Source organism: Bombina bombina, chromosome 4, assembly GCF_027579735.1.
Source record: "Bombina bombina isolate aBomBom1 chromosome 4, aBomBom1.pri, whole genome shotgun sequence".
NCBI lineage: Eukaryota > Metazoa > Chordata > Amphibia > Anura > Bombinatoridae > Bombina > Bombina bombina.
This window is the reverse complement of record NC_069502.1, coordinates 359,247,278-359,269,141: the sequence shown is the minus strand read 5'-3', so window position 1 is coordinate 359,269,141 and position 21,864 is coordinate 359,247,278. Positions and strand designations below refer to the sequence as shown.

The 21,864-nt window shown below is 38.9% G+C and overlaps 1 protein-coding gene across 1 annotated transcript in view; it reads left to right on the top strand.

Moving 5' to 3' along the window:
- Positions 1-21,864, top strand: part of ZBBX (zinc finger B-box domain containing) — a 508,142-nt gene that overhangs the window by 222,218 nt on the left and 264,060 nt on the right. Inside the window, exons 11-13 of the mRNA XM_053711814.1 lie at positions 10,411-10,487; positions 10,543-10,623; positions 15,150-15,178. Of these exons, the coding sequence (XP_053567789.1) occupies positions 10,411-10,487; positions 10,543-10,623; positions 15,150-15,178 (187 nt within the window). The remainder of the gene's footprint in view (positions 1-10,410; positions 10,488-10,542; positions 10,624-15,149; positions 15,179-21,864) is intronic.

Sequence of the window (21,864 nt, the reverse complement as noted above, 5' to 3'; positions counted from 1 at the left end):
AGTTGCTATTAGTTTTAAAAGTTAATATTTAGCTTTTTTGTCATAACATCTCTTAAAATGCTTATACTGTATTAGCTTTTCTTTCTAAGGTGGTGATAGTCCACAGAAATCCTTACTTGTTGGGTTTCATCTCCTGGCCACCAGGAGGAGGCAAAGACACAAAGCTTTAAGTATCCCTCCTACTTCCTCCTCCCCTACAGTATTGTCTTTGCCTATTCTAGGACAAGGTGAAGATTTAGGTGTTTTGCATTTTCTTCATGATTGCACAGGATATTAATCCCATATTTTCCCTCAATGGATAGTTCCTAGAAGAGAGGGATATAGGAGGGTACTGGTTGTGTAAATCTTCTCTATAGAGTTGTGGTCATAAGCCTCCCACAGGTGTTACTGGGATAGTTACTTTAGCCTCCTTCTTCTGGGCCATGAGGATGTACTCCCCCAGTCTATCCTCTACTGTAGGTTACAGTAATGGATGAGTGATCTACTGAATATTCAGGATGAGATCAGGGTAAGATCAGAGGAGGGGGAAACTACAGAGTAAGTACCTGCATTTTCTCTCAGCCCTCATGCTGTCAGCAGACACACTAAGTGCTATTTACAGCCACAACTATATCAGCCTAGTTAATTTGAGCATACTTATGTGGAAGTTACACAAACTTTATTTGGCATTCCAAGGTATACTGTACTGTGTTTTTAAATATTAAATGTTTTGTACTTGCCAGTTTAAGAGCATTGCCAACTTAAGGGGTCCCACAGTTGCTGGTTAATCTTCAGAAACGCTGTCTCTACTTTACAGACTGGAGGAGCGCAAAGCCGGCACGGGGGACTCACTCAGTGTGCGCAAGGTCTTGGTAGCAGGACAGAGCACAGTGGCATTATCAGGATCGGGTAGTGTTTGCGCGTTTACCGTCATTAAAATTTTATTGTTTCCTCCATTACTGGGTTCAGTTACACAGCGCAGCGAAGGGGTTAATTTTGTATATGGGAATGCAGGAGTTACAAGGTTTCCCACCTTTAATACGTATCTGTGCAAGCTTTCATGGACTTCCTCCTTCATCATTATTTATTTAGGCGAGACAACACAATGAGTGAGAGACAGGACGATACAGCATAAATCAGCTATTAGGAAAAATGATAAGGAGGCCCCTGTGGCCATCATTTCCTAGAAGCTGGTCATTCTGTCTCTCAACTAAGATTCCAAATTATTGAACATGTTGCTGCTATGAGAAGGGTTGGGAATAGGGAATTGTATTTAAAGAAACGTGAAGCTTATTGAATTTATAAACTTGATGCTATGTATCCAAAGGGTATGAGATATGGAGTGGAATATTTTTGTATAGGTTTTTGCTACCTCTTATTAAGAAATATCAGAATGACTGTGTAATTTTAGTGTTCAACACTAGGTGGTGATAATGTTCAGGTAGAATTGAAAATTAGGGGTTAGTGGAAATGTTAATGAGACACCTGGTAAGGTGTATAAAGGTGTACTGTTTGGTATAACCTAATATGACATGACATGACTAAGGGCAGAAAGCCCAAAATGTGGTCTGTACTTGATGTTGGAATAAAGAATCCTTTTGGAAATATTTCACAGTGCTGCTGTCTTTCAATATTGAGTATATATTTTTGGGGGATGCAGGAGCTTGCACGTGAATTATAAAGAAAGTGCTGGACTAGTTTGTGATTTGTGTTATTGAATGTACCTGCAATTGTCACTGGCACTCTACATATAATTGGACATGGATACTGAGGGAAGAAAAGTGTTTGGATATACCGATATGGAGGCAGCAAGAATCGCTACTCTTGTGAAGGGGTCCATAGATTTCCTTAAAAATCCACAGACATGTATCTGTGCAAAAGATTATGAAAGAATATCTAAAAAAACAGATGTCATTTGAATTACATGCAGCTACGTTAGCTGAGTACTATCGGGTGCAACCGATCCCAAGGGGACTGAGGATGAACACTCACCATACTTTACTGGCTGACAACCAGGAATACTGTTGCAAATTTGAACTCATATTAAATAAGTGTTCTTTCGACCTTATGGTATTGACGGTCCATTATCTGGAAAAGCTATATAGTCTCAGAAAGATGAGATAAAAAAGAGGAGGAGCTAAAGAACAACCTAACTATCACAGAGGTTGATAAAGTACTTACAGCCAGGAAATAAATTATTGCTGAGCTTTGTAAAACTATGGAGATCGAGAAGCAAGACGAGTTCTACAGAGACAAGCAGGATTACCTGGCTTGAACTGTCTATCAGTGGACCCGGGACCCGACCGGAAGGGAAAGGAGGAACACCTCCGAAGTGAAACGGAGACTATTCTGCCGCAGCAACAGGGAGCTGAATGGCTCAGATACCCCTATAGGTACTAACTCATCAGGGGTCTCAGAAGGAAGCGGCGTAGAGGTGATAGGATACATCGAAGGGGCCCCGAGACAACCAGTAGGGGGCATACAAGAAGGAACACCCGCAGAGGCAACAAGCGCTAGTGGTTGATATTACCACAAATGAGATTGAGGAGGATGTACAATCCCTATTTGAAAAAGGATTAACTTTCTGTGAAATCTTGAACCGGATTTACAGATATTCTATCGTACTTTGAAATTAAGATCATTCTTTGGACTTAACAAACAGTCAGATAATATTAGATTACAGTCATTATGGACATGAGTGTTTTGAATATAAAATCAGTGGGATTACGGAATAAGAGTAAGTTCACACCCAGTAATTATCATAATAGTGTTGCTACATTTATTGATTTGGTAAATAAGGATGTTGAAGCATTGAAAGCGAAACAAGAGAAATTGAATTTCAATAATATGTCAATGTCTGAATATGAAGCACTAAAAAGATTGATTAATAATAAAGATATTATTTACCAACAAGCTGATAAGGGCGCAGCTACAGTAGTTGTTGACAAGGGCTACTATGTAAAATAGATCTTAACACAATTAAATAACATGGATGTCTGTAAGAGACTAAAAAAGGATCCAACTGGTTTAGTTAAAAAAAGTGATTTTGGGATGTATAGATAGGGCAGTGCAATATGGTATTATTGATGCAGAAACTAAAATATTCCTAATTATTGAGGATAGCATTATTCCAGTTTTCTATACTCTCCCAAAGATAAACAAAAACAGAACAGAACCACCAAGGAGACCCATTGTAGCAAGCACTAATTCTATTTTCTCTAATATTTCAATCTTTTTGGAAAAAATGTTTAAGACCGCATGTTACAGAGTCTATATCCTACATTAAAGACACCAGTGATTTCTTATTGAAATTGTAAAACTTAGAGATGGTTTCAGATAAATGCATCTTTTTAACACTAGATGTAGTGAGTCTATATACATCTATTACCCACTCAAGTGGCTTAGGCGCAGTAAGGAAAACTTTGTCCTCTAGCAATAATTTTTCATGTATTCAACAGAAATGTATTATAGAGCTATTAGAGATCATTCTCTACCTGCCAGATAGCTAAATTTGCAGGTAAGATTTGTCTTCTAAGTCTTGGAGACTTGCACTTAATAGGATTTCCCTGCATTATTTTCTGGGACATGCTAAATCCTTAATAGAGGATTTTATTAGGCAGAGTACAGGCACTATGTATTTGAGAGACTTAGGGGTTAACTGCCTTTAGGGGTATGAAGGGGTTAACTTTTGAATCTGTGGCTCATTTGTTTATTTCAAGTAATCTGTGTGAGGGAAATACCTTTGCTATGAAGTTTTATGGATAGCTAATGTGGCAGGATCCGGTGTCAGTGTTTTTTCACTTTACTATTAAGGGTGAATTTATCATCGGCAGACTTGGGGCTCAATGTGTCAGTTTCTTGTAAGGTCTGAGACGGCTACTGAAATGCACGCTTTCACTTAGTTACGCAGTTTCAATTCAGCTGGTCACATGAATCTCTCCCTCTTCCGCTCTCAATGAAGATCACTTTATTTTTTCTTGTATTTCTGGGAAATACCTTTGCTATGGACATGGAGCAGGAGTCTGTTACTATGGATAAATGTTTATTGTGTCTTGAGGCCCAAATTGTTTTATCTATGCAAATTTGTTCCTCATGTTTAGAAAACATGAGAAGCCAGGGATACCTTTTTTCCCCATATCCAGTCTTTAAAAAGATGTTCCCTGCTGCTGACTCCATTAAAGATTCATGGAGCATGGTGCCTTAAGTAGAAGGGTCTATTTCTACTCTGGCTAAGAGAACTACAATCCCTATAGAGGATAGTTGCTCCTTTAAGGACCCCATTGACAAGAAGCTGGAGGCTTATTTGAAAAAGATGCATGTTCATCAGGGTCTTCAATGACAACCCGCAGTTTGTATTGCCACAGTAGCAAGTGCAGCTGTGATGCCTTGTCTGAATCAATTTTAGAAGAGACTCCTTTGGAGAAAATCCAAGATAGGATTAAGGCTCTTAATCTAGCCAATTCTTTTATTTCTGATGCTAACATGCAAGTTATTTGACTGGGAGCCAAGATGTCTGGCTTCACTGCCCTAGCCTGCAGAGCTTTGTGGCTAAAATCTTGGTCAGCTGATGTTACCTCAAAGTCCAAGCTTCTGGCACTTCCTTACAAGGGTAAAACCTTGTTTGGGCCAGGCCTGGCAGAAATAATTTCTGAAATTGCAGGTGGAAAAGGGTCTTTTCTACTGCAAGACAAGAAGAGCAGACTCTAAGGACATCAAAGTAATTTTTGTTCCTTTCGGAACTTCAAGGGTCAAAAGTCTTCCTCTTCCAAGCAGGAGCAGTCCAAGTTTTGGAAACTTAATCAGTCTTGGAACAAAGGGAAGCAATCAAAGAAACCTTCAGCTGAGTCTAAGTCAGAATGAAGGGTCTGCCCCCGGTCCGGGATCGGATGAAGTGTAGGGCAGATTTTCCCTGTTTTGTCAAGCATGGATAACAATATGTCCCAGATCCTTGGGCTGTGGACATAGTATCTCAGGGTTACAAACTAGAATTCAAATATTTCCCTCCCAGGGGCAGATTCCACCTCTCAAGACTATCTGCAGATCAGGTGAAAAGAGAGGCATTCTTGAATTGCGTTCAGGACCTTTCCTCCCTGAGAGTTATTGTTCCAGTTCCAGTAAGGGAAAAAGGTCTTGGATTTTATTCAAATTGGTTTGTGGTTCCCAAAAAAGAGGGAACTTTTCAACTCATTTTAGACCTAAAGTGTCTCAACAAGTTTCTCAGGGTACCATCTTTCAAAATGGAAACCATTCATTCCATTCTTCATTTGGTCCAAGAAGGTCAGTTTATGATGACCATAGACCTGAAGGATGTGTATTTTCATGTTCCCATCCACAGGGATCATCACAAATTCTTGAGATTCACCTTTCTAGACAAACACTTTCAGTTTGTGGCTCTTCCGTTTGGCTTTGCCACAGCTCCCAGAATTTTCTCAAAGGTTCTGGGGGCTCCCTTGGCAGTCATCAGGTCTCGGGGAATTGCAGTGGCGCCCTACCGGGATGACATATTGGTTCAGGTGCCATCTTTTCAACAAGTAAACTCTCATACAAAGATGTTGTCTTTTCTAGGTTTCCACGGATGGAAAGTTTATCTAGAGAAGAGTTCCCTTGTTCCAGCTATGGAAGTCAGAAAATTCAAAATTCTTTCTTCTTGTCTCTCTCTACAGTCTACTGTTCGTACATCAGTTGCTCAATGTATGGAGGTAATTGGTCTAATGGTAGCTTCCATGCACATAATTCCCTTTGCTCGATTATGCATGCTCAGACAATGGAACGGAGACCATTCAGATCTGTCTCAGAGGATAGATCTAGACCATTCGACAAGAGACTCTCTTCTGTGGTGGCTTTTTCAGGAACATCTGTCTCAGGGCACATGCTTCCGGAGACCTTCCTGGGTGATCATGACCACAGACGCTAGCCTGCTAAGCTGGGGAGCAGTCTGGGACTCGTTAAAGGCTCATGGACTATGGAATCGGGAGAAGTCTGCTCTCCCCATAAAGATCTTGGAGTTGAGAGTGATTTACAATGCTCTGTGGACTTGGCCCCAGTTGTTCTTAGCCCAGTTTATCAGGTTCCAATCAGACAGTATCACCTCAGTGGCTTACATCAACCACCAGGGAGGAACTTGGAGTTCCTTAGCCATGATGGAGGTGTCTCGGATTATTCAGTGGGCAGAAGCTAACAATTGTTGTCTATCTGTTATCCACATTCCAGGAGTGGACAACTGGGAGGCGTATTTCCTGAGCAGACAGACATTTTATCCCGGGGGAGTGGGCTCTCCATCTGGAGGTGTTCTCCAGGTCAACCATCAAGTGGGGGGTGCTGGAGTTGGATCTGATGGCGTCTCAGCAGAATGCCAAGCTTTCAAGGTACGGTTCAAGATAAAGAGATCCGCAGGCAGCTCTGATAGATGCTCTGGCGGTTCCTTGTAATTTCAATCTAGCATACCTGTTTCCTCCATTTTGCTACTTGCACGAGTCATTGATTGTATCAAACAGGAGAGAGTGTCGGTTATTCTAATAGTTCCTGCATGGCCTCACAGGATTTGGTATGCAGACCTATGAAGATGTCATCTCTTCCACCTTGGAGGTTTCTCTGAGGAAGGACTTTCTAATTTAGGGTCCTTTACTCCATCCAAATCTCGTTTCTCTGAAGCTGACTGCTTGGAGATTTAATGCTTCATTCTGACTAGAGACCATGATTGAGGCTCGCAAGCCTGTCACTTGGAAAATGTATCATAAGGTATTGGTGTGAATCAAAAGTAGTAGTTGGAGTAGGGTCAGGATTCCTAGAATGTTGTCTTTTCTCCAGGAAGATCTGGAGAAAGGGTTGTCGGACATTTCCCTGAAAGGTCAGATTTCTGCATTATCTATTATTTTACATTAGCTTCTGGCAGATGTGCCAGGTGTTCAATCTTTTTGTTAGGTCCTGGTCAGAATCAGGCCTCTGTTTAAACCTGTTGCTCCTCTGTGGAGCCTTAATCTTATTCTTAAAGTTTTGCAGCAGGCTCTGTTTGAGCCAATGCATTCTATAGATATTAAGCTGTTATTTTGGAAGGTTTTGTTTCTTATTGCTATTTTTTCTGCTTGAAGAGTTTCAGAACTCTCAGCTTTACAGTGTGATTCTCCTTACCTTATCTTTCATGCTGATAAGGCGGTTCTTCGTACTAAATTGGAGTTTCTCCCTAAAGTGGTTTCTGATAGAAATATTAATCAGGAAATTTTTGTTCCTTCTCTCTGTCCTAATCCTTCTTTTCATAAGGTACGTCTGTTGCACAACTTGGATGTTGTGCATGATCTAAAATTCTACCTACAGGTGACTAAAGATTTTTGCCAGGGCTCCACTAGGGCTGTCTCCTCCTCTTCTTGGGCTTTCAAAAATTAAGCTTCTGTGGAACAGATTTGCAAGGTTGCAACTTGATTCTCCCTGCATACTTTTTCCAAATTTTCTTGCTTCGACTGAGGCCTCTTTTGGGAGAAAGGGTTCTTCAAGCGGTGGTGTTCTATTTTGGTCTGCCTGTCTTGTTCTCCCTCCCTGTTCATTCTGTGTCCTTTAGCTTGGATATTGGTTCCCACTAGTAATTGGAATGACGTTGTGGACTCTCCATGTCTTAGGAAAGAAAACAAAATTCATGCTTACCTGATAAATTTCTTTCTTTCCAGACATGGAGAGTCCACGACCCCACCCTTAATTAGACAGTTATTTTTTACTAAACCTCAGGCACCTCTACACCTTTGTGTTATTCCTTTTTCCATTCCCCTTTGTTCAAATGACTGGGAATTATGGGTAGGGAAGTGATACTTAACAGCTTTGCTGTAGTGCTCTTTACCTCCTCCTGCTGTCCAGGAGTTATATTCCCACTAGTAATTGGAATGACATCGTGGACTCTCCAAGTCCGGAAATAAATAAATAAATAAATAAATGTATCAGATAAGCATAAATTTTGTTATTCCATATTTTTCAATACTGCTATATATCTGTAAAAGGCATAGGAGGATTCTGCAGTATATTTTATCTCCTGTGATACTGTTTTAGATTGCTGGACAATGGTATACCTTTACTGAGAAGGGTTACCACATCATATTCTGTATGTTTCTACTACTGTGATATATTGCTATATGATAATATACTCTTGTGGGGGACTCTACAGTATATCACTTATTTTTCTATTACTGTTATGTATTGCTGTACAATAGTATACAAATACTTGTGAGAGAATACTCCAGTATGCTCTATATTTTGTACGGCTGTCATTTATTACTGACCTTTGTTCAGTATATACCTTATTCTCTTTTTCCTCATCTTACATTGTTATACCCTTATTCCTGAGAGGATACTACAGTAAATTCCATATTTGTTACTACTGTTACAAATTGCTGTGCAATGGTTTACAATTCATTGTGAGAGGATTATACGGTATATTCCATATTTTGTACTACTGTCATATATATGCTGCATAATGGTTTACTTTTTCATTGTGAAAGGATACCACAGTATATTTCATATCAAGTACTACTGTTACATATGGCTGTGCAATGGTTTACTTTTTCCTTGTGCCAGAAACCTACAGGATATTCCATATCTAGTACTACTGTTAAATATAGCTGAGCTATTGTTTACCTTTTCTTGTGTGAGGGTACCACAGTATGTTCCATATCTAGTACTACTGTTTTATATATTGCTGTGCAAGGGTTTAATCTCCTTGTAGGAGGATACATATCCATATCTGGTACTATCATATATTCACTAAGGGGACTGTCCCCTCAAACAGAAATTTCCATTCTGTTGGTGCTGGTGTGTAGGTGTTTCTAGTCCGTTGTTTTGTCGATATCTTCTGCTGTTTACCTTGACTGCTGGGAGTTTGAATGTTTTTTCTGAAAATCTGTAATAGGGTCTTCAAGTTGGTAAACCTGTTGCCTGAAGGATTTCGGCAAGCTGTGGAAGGTGCACCTTCCTGGTGTTTGTTGATCAAGGTAGCATGGAAGGGTCTATTGATCAGCCATATAATGGCACACATTTGAGCTTTCTCTGTTCTCTTACTGGCAGCTTACTCATCTTCCAATTATACAAGCATTTCTTCAGACTTTGGTTGGAATAAGGTTGGTGATTATTCCACAATCTGGATATGGTCAGGAAGTCTAACAATATTTTTTATGTAAAGCCTACAGAGGATTTGGTTGTTGCCCTTTCTGGTTAACGTAAGACCGAAAAGGCAGTTTCTGTCTCTTTAGCTTCTTGCTGAAGGAGTTTGATCCACAGAGTTTTTTTGGAGGCAGGGCAATAGTTGCCTTTTATGTATTTTAGTTCTATTTTAGTTCTGTTATCCCGTTATTGCTCTAATCTTTGTTTTTAAAGATCAAATTATCAGTAGAACACATTTGATAGGTTGTACCTTGGTTGTCTTTGTGTGCTTTCACAATTTTTTTATCAAATTTGTTGGGTTTGCCTTGGCTAAGGCAGTTTTTGAAAAGAAGATTTTCAGGCAGTGGTAAAAAGTTGCCTGTCTTTCTTTCCCTGTGGACTTCACAGCTTGGGTATTAGTTCCCACAAGTAAGGATTTTCGTAGACTATAATCCCTTAGAAAGAAAACCATAATTTTTTTCTTACCTGATAAATTCCTTTCTTTTTTGGTGGTGCTAATCCACTAACCCACCCATTGTTTTCCTGTTGGCGGTAGTTCTAGTTTACCCTACTATCTTTCTTGCTTCTTACTCCTATCCTTGGCTATACAAAATACTGGAGAGGAGGATGAAGTAGGAGAGATACTTAAAGGACCATTAAATACAGTAGTTACATAATTAATAAGTGCATAATAAAAAGACAATGTGCTAACACACACAAATAAGCAGTAAAAAAAATTCTGACAAGTTTGTTTTCCTCATTTTGCGGCCCCCTATGTCATGTGACTGCCATCAACCAATCACAGACTAGTATACGTATTCCCTGTGAACTTGTGCAGTAGGAGCTGGCCTCAGAAAACTAGCATATAAAAAGAATGTGCAAAATTTGTTAATAAAAGGATATTGGAAATTCTATTAAAACTGCATGCTCTATCTGATTTATGAGTTTAATTTTGACTTTAGTGTCCTTTTAATTTTTTTTTTTTTGGGGGGGGGGGGTCTTTGCTTTCTTCTGGTGACCAGGAGATTAATTCCCAAAAGTAAAGATTTTTGTGGACTATCACCACCAAGAAAGAAAGGAATTTATCAGGTAAGAAGAAATTATGTTTTTTTAAGTATATATTATAAAAGAGCCATTTTTTACCTGATCAATTTTCTGATGATGTCATCATAAAGTCATTAAAAATTACTGTCCAACCTTACCCATGAAAGGGGTTTAAAATATGTGTCATTATTCATGTTCATAATTAAATTCAAACTTACTGCAGTAAACTTTTACAATAACTAAGTATTTTTAAAATATTTATTTATTTAGCCTCCAGAAGATCACCTAGAAGAATCTAGAAGTTTTTTGGTATCAGAGGAAGAAACTGACGTGTGCACTCAACAATAGTAAGAAGAATGCATATGCATTTTATAAATTGGTTATTGAACTGTTATTTTTAAGCTTTATACCAAATCCGCCTGATAGGATGCTTCAGCCACTTATTAACTCTAATTTCACACAAAAAATTTCATGGGAAATTTGGTAAACAATTTAGTTCATTTTATGGGGGCTTAAGATTGAACTCTTAAAGGGACATTAAACACTAAATACACGCTAGATAGAATGATGCATTCAAAGAGAAGATTAGTCCATGACTAACTTGTAGATGTATTTTTTAAAGTTTCATTAGTTGTTTAAAAAGTGACAAAATAAGTGTAAAGTTTTAGTGTCTATAAAACACTGGGAGCTGCCATGTTGTAACTTGTGTTACCTTCTCTGCTGTGGCCAATTAAGGTCAGTTATAAATAGGTCACTAGAGTGTGCAGCCAATGGCTGTGCTGGATTTAACAGTGTTCTGCACTTCCATTTCTAACAGGAACTGAAAAGCTCACAATTTCAGAATGGAATTACAGGCAAAGAGGACAAAATAAATAATGAAAGTATATTGCAGAGTTGTTTTATATATACAATTTATCATTTTATATTACCATCTCAAAGTGTTTAATGTCCCTTTAAGATAATAGGCATACATTGTTCAGCCATAGTTGTATTTTAGTTTTTAAGTCACTTACCTGTCTGTACATTATTAAATAAGGATCAATATGTTACTATCCCTCCTGCAAATTTGTAAATTTTAGAGAACCAATGTAAAAAATAGATCACACTTGTATAACGCTTAATTTTTCTCTTTATTAATTTTGTTTCTGCCACATTGTGAGTATCAACTTCCTTTGCACGCTTTTCAGTTCATGAAGTGCACATATATATAGTAATTATCTACATGAAATGCCATTAAAAAAATAAAAAAGGGGGAGTGGCTAAGAGGCGGTCATAATCAGTCGCATCTTATGGAGCTCCTGGGGCTATTCTCTTAATATATAATTTGCCTTGGGATACAGCTTTAATCTTATCCTACACTTACAAGATCCCACTACTACTAATCTGGTCGAACTGAGATTTACCAAGATTTAAACACAGGATCCCCCAGGAGCTGAATTAGCCAGCTATGAACTCAGGCCGTCACCTTTTACTGGAGCCTATCAACGACTCAACACAGTCTTTCCACTGAGACCCAAGAATGTAAAATACTTATATTTCCTACTGGTGGAGCATGGCTATAAAAGAGTTTTAGTACCTAGAACCAGTAGGCAACGTGCCTGCACGACTTTACATCCTCATCTCTCCCACGACCTCTCATAAGGAATAACTCACAATGCCACCTGCAGTCTCTCCTTACCATTTGAATTATATACCTAATAGGCATTACTGCAGTTGTTTGTCAGAAGGTCCGCACTATCGGGTAAGGTCTATCACACACCTAATTTAGGATTTTAGACACCCACTTGCTTTTTCTATTTAGCGTTAAATTCCTTTCAGTTCATATTATGTATCACAGCCCCATATACAGTACATCAGTATGCTCAGGAGCGATATGGGTTTCTGATCCATCTGTCTCCTATAGTTGACATAAGATATGTTTCTGGTTTACATTTGATCGGTATAGGGATATAGTATAAAGTTATGAAATTTTTTTTTTTGTTAAGAAGGAAGCTTGCAACTCTGATAGGGTCCCTGTACAGCTTCACTCTTCATAGTACCCCCTACTGCTAATTACTAGGGCAGTCATTAAGATCCAGTGACATTTCAGCTCTGAGGTACATGTCCATTGCTAACCCTTTTACACTTGGCCCCTACCTAGCAGTTAATGCGTACTAATATCTACTCTGGTTTACCCTAAGTAGGTGGCTGACTGAGTCGCCTATAACATTCAGTAGAACTGTTTTTTATTAGCAATCCCTTGTTTTTAAAATTACAGACTTCACTATACTGCTCAGTTTAAAGACACCCCCCCCCCCATCTCTAAGACATATGATATTAGGTAACTCCTATCCTATTGGTCACCTCCTTATAATTATCCATTACCTATATAAATAGTCATGGTTCCGCTTAAAATTATACCTTCTGTTTTGGACTCTCCATAGACGATACTCCATTCTGCTTCTAATATTGAGTGATATATTACTAGTTTTAGTAGGCCTAGGCCCCCTTCCTACCTTCGCTTAAAGCAGCTTTTGACTGATGTTCTCCCCCCACCTTTAAGTACCTACTGTAGGTCCAAAAGTGACCATTCTAAAAGCCAATTTCCCCTCTTAAATTATATTAGTCTCCATGGGTCCTAGAGTGACCCCTCATATCAACAGAGGAAACAACCATAGAAAATACTAAAAAACAGAGGTGCAATATACTTATACATAACATCCCATTGTGATGCGTTACTCTTAGCAAATTCTACTTGTCAGCTTTATCTTCTTATTGTTACATGTGTTTTGTGATGTTTCATTCATGCTGTATAATGCGCAAAACCTCAATAAATAAAAAAGGAAAAAGTTATTGTATTGTGATTGAGACATGTATTTGCTGTGTTCTCATGATCACATATCATATAACTGTAAAATCATTTAAAATACACATTGAAATTCAAGGTAATAAACAACTGACAGTAATAAAACCCTTTAAAACTTGGTAAAACATATGTTCCTAGTTTCCTGTAATATGCACTGCTATTAGGTGTAATTTGTGACTCACTGTAGCATTGGCCTATACCCAGACAATCTCAGGAAACAATAACTGCACCTTGTAATAGAGTTGATACTGCTGCAGATATCCGGCGTGTGTGAGAGGAGGGAGGTCTGAGCCAAAAAGAGGTAGCGTGGAGCAGGCTAAATGAAGCGGAGGACAAGCCGCTCGTCCGTAGGCAAAGAGGAAAAAAGCTGCTACTGAGCAATAGTAAAAAAAAAATCCTTTATTCCAAAAAATAAAAATATATGCACATATATGTATAGGGCAGCAGTATCATTGATGTTTTGGGTTTTTTATTCGATATTAATGTTATAAATATGGACTGGTAAGTGATGTCATTGGAGATTTAGTGCTTTGCACTTTTAGTATTATAACTTATACTGTTTATAACTTATACTGTTTATGATGTCATTGAATGTCATCATTGTTCTCACTAGTGGTATCATTCACAATCAATATCAAAGCTTGACAGATGCATACTACTGTTGTTGTATATATATTAAGAAATATAGAATGATTGAATAGAAAATTAGCAGATCTAGGCAAGTATCCCTGGTTACTTAGCCCCACAAGTACCCTGTATACATTTATACCAATGCGCAAGGGAACGCTGGTTAAGATATGCAAATTAGATATTCAATAACTCATGGTTTTTGCTTCTAAGTACTGTATTAAACACAGCAATCCCCTTTATGGGGTAGGATACAGCAGGAAGAACCACTTCTGGACAGCCGTTTCAGGTTATTTGACTCTCTTCAGCAGAAGTTAGGTTTAATTTGCGGTTTGCTGAAGCTTTTTTTCCAAAGAAAAAGCAACTCATTTGAGTTATGGAGGTGATAAAACCATGAGATTAAAATCCTCCATTACATAAAAGTAAGATATGTAGAATTATTGAATAGAATTTTATCAGATCTAGGCAAGTATCCCCGTTTGCCAGGAGCTTTCTTATCAAGGACCTAGTCCCATACAAGAATAAAATTTTTGTTTAAAACATTCTATACGCTCAAAAAGAGCTTGTAAAAAGGGGATTTGTTTGATGTTGGGGGCGTAGATGGAGACGAGTGCAAAGGATTTCATTCAATCTACACACCATTATGAGGTACCTGCCTTCAGGGTCTTTTTCTACATATTCTACTTTACACTTGATGGACCGATGGACCAGAACTGCCACACCTCTCTTTTTTTCTTTATATGAGGCTGACTCGCAAACTGGGAAGTATTTGGAGTTGTGGAGAAAATCTAGAACCTTCCTGCCAATGAGTCTCTTGTAGAAAGGCGACATGGATATCGTGCCGGAGAAGATAATGGACCAGGAGACTTTGTTTTGTAGGGGAGTTAAGGCCCTGTGTTAAGTGTAGACATTCTATGAGGAATCATGCTGCCTCATCTGCTTGGTGGCATTATGTTCCCTGTTCGTAGATGTGTTGTTTTTTTTTTGGCTGAACGTATGGGGGTACACAGTGATTCAGTAGGGTAGAGGGGGGAGAAAAGGTAAAACTAGTAAAATTATGTATAAGAAGTATGTAGAACTAAGTACACCTACCCGCGTCCCAGACAGGTGTCAGGGTAGTAGGAGTAAAAAAATATGCAAGGGGAACAATATGGGATAAGGGTTGTAAGAAAATAAAAAGAAAGGAAAGTAAAAGTGCAGATTGCCTTCTAGGCAAATAAGCTGAGAGGACACAACGGAAAGTATAAGGGGGGGAAGAGATGGACCAAAAGGCCTCTGACCCGTCAGCCCCCTAGAAAAAAGGGGAAGGGAATAAGGTCACTTAATAAGCCTCATTCCCAACATATCTTAGGTTGCACTTTATAATTTGATAGGTAGTAGTTTAAGTTGCACCATAAAAATGGGCAAATAAGTTGGGTGGGGTCCAGTTATTACTCATAGGCTAGGGAGGGTGTCCAAAACGGATTTGGGGGGGAACCTTACCATGAATAATGTAGATATTGACAGTCTGATTTTTTTATATGTATCCCCATAACAGGACCAACATTGTGTCAAAACAGTCAACAGGTAAGAGCAATAACATACAACAATTAGTCATAATTAAACATTTTAAATTACATATCTAAGTCTAGATCCCATCTGCAGTTAGAGACGTCCATCAATCTCTTCCAAGATTTAAGTGATACTGTTGCACTCCGCAGAGGGGGTCCTCCTTGAATTTAAGAATACTATGTAGGGAATACTTCAGTGGTGTAGTGTCTCATCAGCCTGGCTATTATGGCTAAAACATTACAATATAACAATAAAGTACATTGCACATTGTCCCAGAACAGTAGTAACAATGGGCAATATCTAAGCTTTCTTAGACATAGTCAAATCTTGTCAGTAATGAGAGAGGTCAAATAATCGCCCCTGGTCTCATAGGAACATGGATTCTCATAACATAAGGGTACTTCCAAAAACCAAAGGTGTTAGGCTTTCAATGGCTTCACAGTGTTAGAAAATTCTAAACCTTATCATTTAAACTAAGCCATGGCGTCCAAACTTTACAGTATGATAAAATATCAAACCTTAATGTGTAAACTAGACCATGGTTTCTGACAGTAATGACATTTTCCTGGTTATGGATCCGACCTCTCATATCTCTAAAAGTAGCAAACTTATCATTATGATTATAATTAAGTACCAGTACCAAAAGGTGTTAAGAAATAGTGGGCACCACTGTCCTGGGTCAGTAATAACTCTGAGTAGTAACTAGAAAATCTTAATTTGTGGTGTGGGGTCAGATCCCATCCACACTGGGAGGTGTCGGGCAGTCCCTTCAAAACTCAGGATAGCATGAGCTCCCAGTGCAGAAGGGATCCCACAAGAATTGGAGGCGATAAATGGAGACTATTAATTCAACAATGCTGCAAAATATCAGTCCATAACACTAGAACTAACTAAAACATCTAACTATGAATAACATTTTTCAGGGAATAAATCAAATCTCACGTGTCTCTGGTTACAAAGTTCTCACTGATGTGGTCAAGCAGCTATCAAATGTTTCTCTTCATGTGAGTTTAAGATGAAGTATGACCAGGGGTGGTAGAGATGTGTCTCTTGTTGAGCTGAGAGTGTCTCTGAGCCAGGGGTTGCCAGTCTGGAGCTGAGGCCCTCAATGACTGAGAAGGAAGGGTAGTGGTTGAGGTTGTTGTATCAGTCAGTGGTAAAAAGTCCCACCTTTGTAGCAGCTCCCTGGCTTGTTCTGTAGTGGAGGCTACATACTGTTGGCCCTCCTGGGTTAAGAAAAGACGTACTGGAAATCCCCATCTATACTTGATTTGTCTCTCTGAACCTTTGTGCAAAATTGAAAGTTCCTGTGCAGTTGGAGAATGTGAGGTGATAAGTCCGGAAAGTGACTTTTCCACTGCACAAAGTAGTGTTTTTCTAAAAGTGTAGTAATAAAGACGTACAATAACATCTCTTGGCTTTGCTTCATCCATGTTCCTCAGTATCAAGGCTCTATGTGCTCTGTCAATTAAAGTCTCTTTGTCTGTGGAGCCTCCCAGTACAGATTTGAACAAATCTTGTAAGAAATCTCCCAGATCTTGTGGGGATATCTCTTCTGAAACAACCCTGATCCTGATGTTGCTTCTGGATCGGTCTTCCAGGTCAGCAAGTTTCGTTTCAAGGTCTGAGATTTGTTCTGCTTAATTTTGAGAGTATCCTAAGAGACTAGTATGATCTATTATGAGATCCTTCTGTTTGCGTTCAAGGGTGTCTGTGCGTTCCCCTATAGCAGCAATGTGTGGGATTTATCACACTTCTTCACACTGATGAGCTGCCAGAAGAGACTTGAGCGAGTCAACTATGTTATTGGATTGGTGTTCAGTCTGCAGAGTGGAGGAGTTTATTTTATTTATTTCTGAATGACTGAGACATCCTGGCCTTCAATAAAGATTTTATGGAATAGTATTTTCCTCTGTTATGGGATGAAAATAGATTAACTGTATTATTCAGAGAAGAGCGTAATGTTGGATAAAGGGACTGACAGGGTTGAGGCAAAGTCTAAAGATTCTTCACATATCTTAGCTGGAGACTTACATCAGCAGAAGAGTGGGGCAGTGATTGTGTCAGCTACCTGACCCTCTCAATGGGACATACCCATGCATGGCGAAACACAAGGCAAGGGGATGTGGATAGTACCCACTAGGGGTGAGTAAATGGGGAAAGGGGGAGAGCGGTCAGGCAGTGGCACAGTGTATTTTCAAGGTGCAGCCTTATATTACAGCTAAGTGTGTAGGCTCCACTTCATAAGTCTCATAGATATATACAGCCAGTCTCTTTATGGAGTATTATGAGAGTAGTGTCCAAGCTTGATTTGGCTTAGGTTAGGTCCAGTTGCCTTAATGAGGTGAGTTAGTGCAAGTTCACTAAAGGGGGTGTCAGGCCAGAGGGTATGTGGTGAGATGGATAATGCTTAGAGCCACTAATGTAAGATAGGCTATTCTGAGTCACTGCGTGAAGATAACAGCTTATGTCTCACCTATCTGACGAATCTCCCTCGGTGCCCTTGTTGGTGCTGGATGCAGAATAACAATCTGGCTGCCTCTGAGGTCCCAGTTCTTATGGAGAAGAGATGCGGGAGTGTTGGTTGTCTCTAAGCTGCCAGGTGTAATGGCAGGGCCCAAAATGGCGGCCGTTCGCGCAACTGAGTTCTTCTTTTCTAGTGGCCCGTCAGCTGCTTACATAGTCTGGAGATCATCCAGGACCCTCACCTTCTCAGCCATCCTGGTAATAAGTAGCCCCCAAAGGTGGAACAGCAGTCTGGACTCCCCACAGGTATTTACCCAGTTCTGATGTCCGCTGCGGCCGTACAACCTCTTGGTGTCGATCTGATGCGTTCCCTGATGGTGATCATCAGCCGTATCCTCATCCGGGTGGTTGTAGGTGCGTCCCCGGAGTGGAGCCCCGACCCTCCGGAGACCTTTTTGTATGTGGGAGAGCACTGGCTCTAATTGCGGTCCAGGTCACTCGCCACCTCCGCGGCATCAGATGTTTAGTGGCAGTCGGTATGGCTCAAGCCTCACCTGCCGGTCGACATTTAGGCTAGGCTGCTGATAAGTATAGATTCCCTTGCCGTGCTCCACAGGGGTTAAGGTGGTGGTTAGTTCAGGTCCGGAAGTAACAAATAGGCCTCAATTTGGTCTGGAGGCCGCAGCGGTCTCAGGTACAGGCTGTTCGCTTTTATGGACCTTGGGGTACGATCTAGCCACTTCAAGTAGCTACAAGGACTTAGGATAGCTCTATATATTATTTTTTGAAGATAGTAAAGAGGCTTTTTACCGTTATTTATGTCATTTCTAAACGAAGCTATGTGAAGACACGTCTTCTATCTTAGACAGTTGTCTCCACCCCCCACTTTTGTGTGTTTTAGTGTGCACATCAACAACACTTTCTTTGTCTTTTTTTTGAAAGCGAACATTGTTCCGGGATCGTGAGCTTGGTAATAGACTGAGAATTTAACTTTGCCTTCTTTGTTTGCTACAGCACACTTTTCTTTAAGAGCCTCGATTAATCTGTCATATTATTCTATTGACAGAGTTTTGGCAATGTTATAAAAAAAAAAAAAAAAAACGAAGTTTTAATACTGAAATGTTCTGCATGCTTACTACACTTACATAGGTACACCCTAAAAAAATTAAGACTTAAAGGGACATGAAACCAAAAATTTTTATTTCATAATTTAGAAAGCGTGCACAAAATTTAATTTTAAACAACTTTCTAATTTACTTCTATTATCTATTTTGCTTCATTCTCTTGATATCCTTTATTGAAAAGCATATTTAGATAAACTTAGTAGCTGCTGGTTGTTGGCTGCGCATAGATGCCTCGTATGATTGGCTCACCCATGTGCATTGCTATTTCTTCAGCAAAGAATATCTAAAGAATGAAGCAAATTAGATGATAGAACTAAATTGGAAAGTTGTTTAAAAGTGTGTTCTCTACCTGAATCATGAAATAATCTTTTTGGGTTTAGTGTCCCTTTAAACTCTAAACCTTCCTATTATAAATTGACCCTAAAATGGAACTTTCAGCGATTTGCATCATTACATTAGGACTTAAGTTCAAAGTCTAAGTATCAAGAATATGCAAAATGTTTATATATGTACATTGTAATTTGCAATAGACACTAGTTTTTGTTCCCAGAAGCTAGGACCATCCTGAGCTGAGATATTGAGGTTATTGTACACTTTTTGCTCCATGATACAAAGAGAGCTGCAGTGGTTAAACCAAGTAAAATAAAGTTTGGTATTAACAAAAGCTGTACAGTTTATTTTAATTAAGGGGACAGTAAACAACTTGTCATTACAACATTTTTCTTTGATCTTCCAATAGATTAACATATCAGCGGAGTCAGAACATTATTAGAACAGATTAACACTCTTGCTTCAAATGTTTTTCAGTGGGTAAACTCAAGCCACCAGCTGTTTTATTTGGAGGAGCCAATCCAGACTTGAGTATGGTGTGATGAGGGTTTGCCACAATTCTTTTGTAACCAAGTATCTAGTGGTATAACAGCAGAAAAGATAACAAACTGCAAACAAGAGACATATACAGTAATATACAAAGGTTTTAGGCAGGTGTGAAAATGTTGTAAAGTAATATTTTTTTTCAAAAATAGAAATGTTAATCGTTTATTTTTATCAATTAAAATGCAGAGTGAACAGAAGAAAAAATCTAAATCAAATCTAGATTTGCTGTGATCACATCACAGCATCAGTTTGTTTAGGTACACTTGCACAGGTTTTTAAGAAACTCAGCAGGTAGGTTGTTCCAAACATCTTTGAGAACTAGCCACAGTTCTTCTGTGGATTCAGTTACTTCTGTCTCTTCATGTAATCCCAGACAGACTAGTTGATGTTCAGACCATGGTTCTGTTGGGCCATATAATGACTTCCAGGACTCCTTGTTTTTCTGATAGTTCTTAATGACTTTAGCTGTATGTTGGGAGTCTTTGTCATACAGCATAATATATTTGGGGCCAATCCAATGCCTCTTTGATAGTATTGCATGATGGATACGTATCTACCTGTACATTGAGGAGACCATTCATTCTTACCATATGCCGAACACATTTGCAGAAATGCAGCTTCAAACTTGCAAGAAACCTTCACCATGCTTGCCTTCTGCTAAATAGCATCAAACCTAAAGTGCACTAAGTCACATAAGGAAAAGTTAATTGTGGCGTTGCTAGCAACTTAATATACTGGAGTATCAGGCTGTTAGAGATTATCATAATCCAATATGTATATGTGTAGATATATAAATCGAAATAAGTGAGGCTAAGTGATTGTTTATGCAAACTCACTATGTGCGAACAACCCCTTTAAAAAAGATGTAAAATGTGAATATTTAGCCATATATCTTCTCAGACAGTAATGTTTATATGGGTAGTTATCCCAAAAAATTTGTATCGCTATTTCACAGTACCTAAAAATAAACCAAGGATAATACCAATATGAGTCTAGGTGATAAGCGTAGTATCAGACATCTGAATAAAAATGATTTAATAAAAAATATAAAAAGAAAATGTTAATCTTATATGGAATACATATGCAATTATAAAGAAGATATAGTAAACCCCAAAAATGAAAAATAAAATATAAAAATGCAAAATAAAAGCAATGACAGAAATAACAATGCTAAAATACAGATAAAGATGACTAAGAAATTTCATATCATCAAAAATATAAACAATGTCAGGTTAAAAAGTCCCATGAAATCTGAAAGATCAAATGTATTGGAGCAGGTCCGAGTGAATCACCTTAAGTTGGTTCCTGTAGTTTAGGTAGGTTTGGGGAATTTGTATTATCCCTCTTGCTGTTCCGACTTTATTTCTCCTAGTCGTAGTGCTGGATTGTGGCCAAACTATGGATCCTTCCCAGAGTCAAACTAATGCAGACTTTTTCTGTTAGTGTGAAGGATGTTAGCTAGACTCAGATAAGTTACAGATCCCTCCCAGGGTCAAAATGATTGCAGAGTAACGCGTTTTGGCTTCAAGCCTGATACTCCAGTATATTAAGTTGCTAGCAACGACACAATTAACTTTTTATTATGTTACTTAGTATACTTTAGGTTTGATGTCATTTGTTTTAACCTTTGGGTTGTCTAGAGGAGGAATACCCTCATTTGTGGCTTTTTATAGGTATCCAATTAGCGCTTTACACTACCTTTTTTCCCTGTATCTTGCCTTCTGCTAAAGCCAAATATTTCAAATTTTGACTTATCAGTTCAGAGCATCTGTTGCCATTTTTCTGCACACCAGTTCCTGTGTTTTTGAGCATAGTTGAGTCGGTTGGCCTTGCTTGCACATCAGAGGTATGGCTTTTATACTGCAACTCTTCTACTACCCAGACTTCTCTACTGGTCTCTGCCAATGTTCAGGTGGCACTGCTAGACATTATATGCTGCTCTGTCTATGAACATTAACATTGTCTGTTTTTGGTGCTTTTTCTGAAGAGCTTGGAAACCCCTGTCTTGCCTGGAAATTACTGTCTTGTAGAGACCTTGCTGATGCAGTTAAACTACCTTGTGCCTTGTTGCTATGCTCAGTCTTGCCATGGTGTATGTCTTTTGAAATTCAACTGTCTTCAGCAAACTCACCTTGTTAGAAGAGTTTGACTGTTCCTCAACCAGTTGTATTCCTCCTACACAGCTGTTTCTGTTTCTGTTAATGGTTGCATTTCAACCTAAATGTTAAATTGATG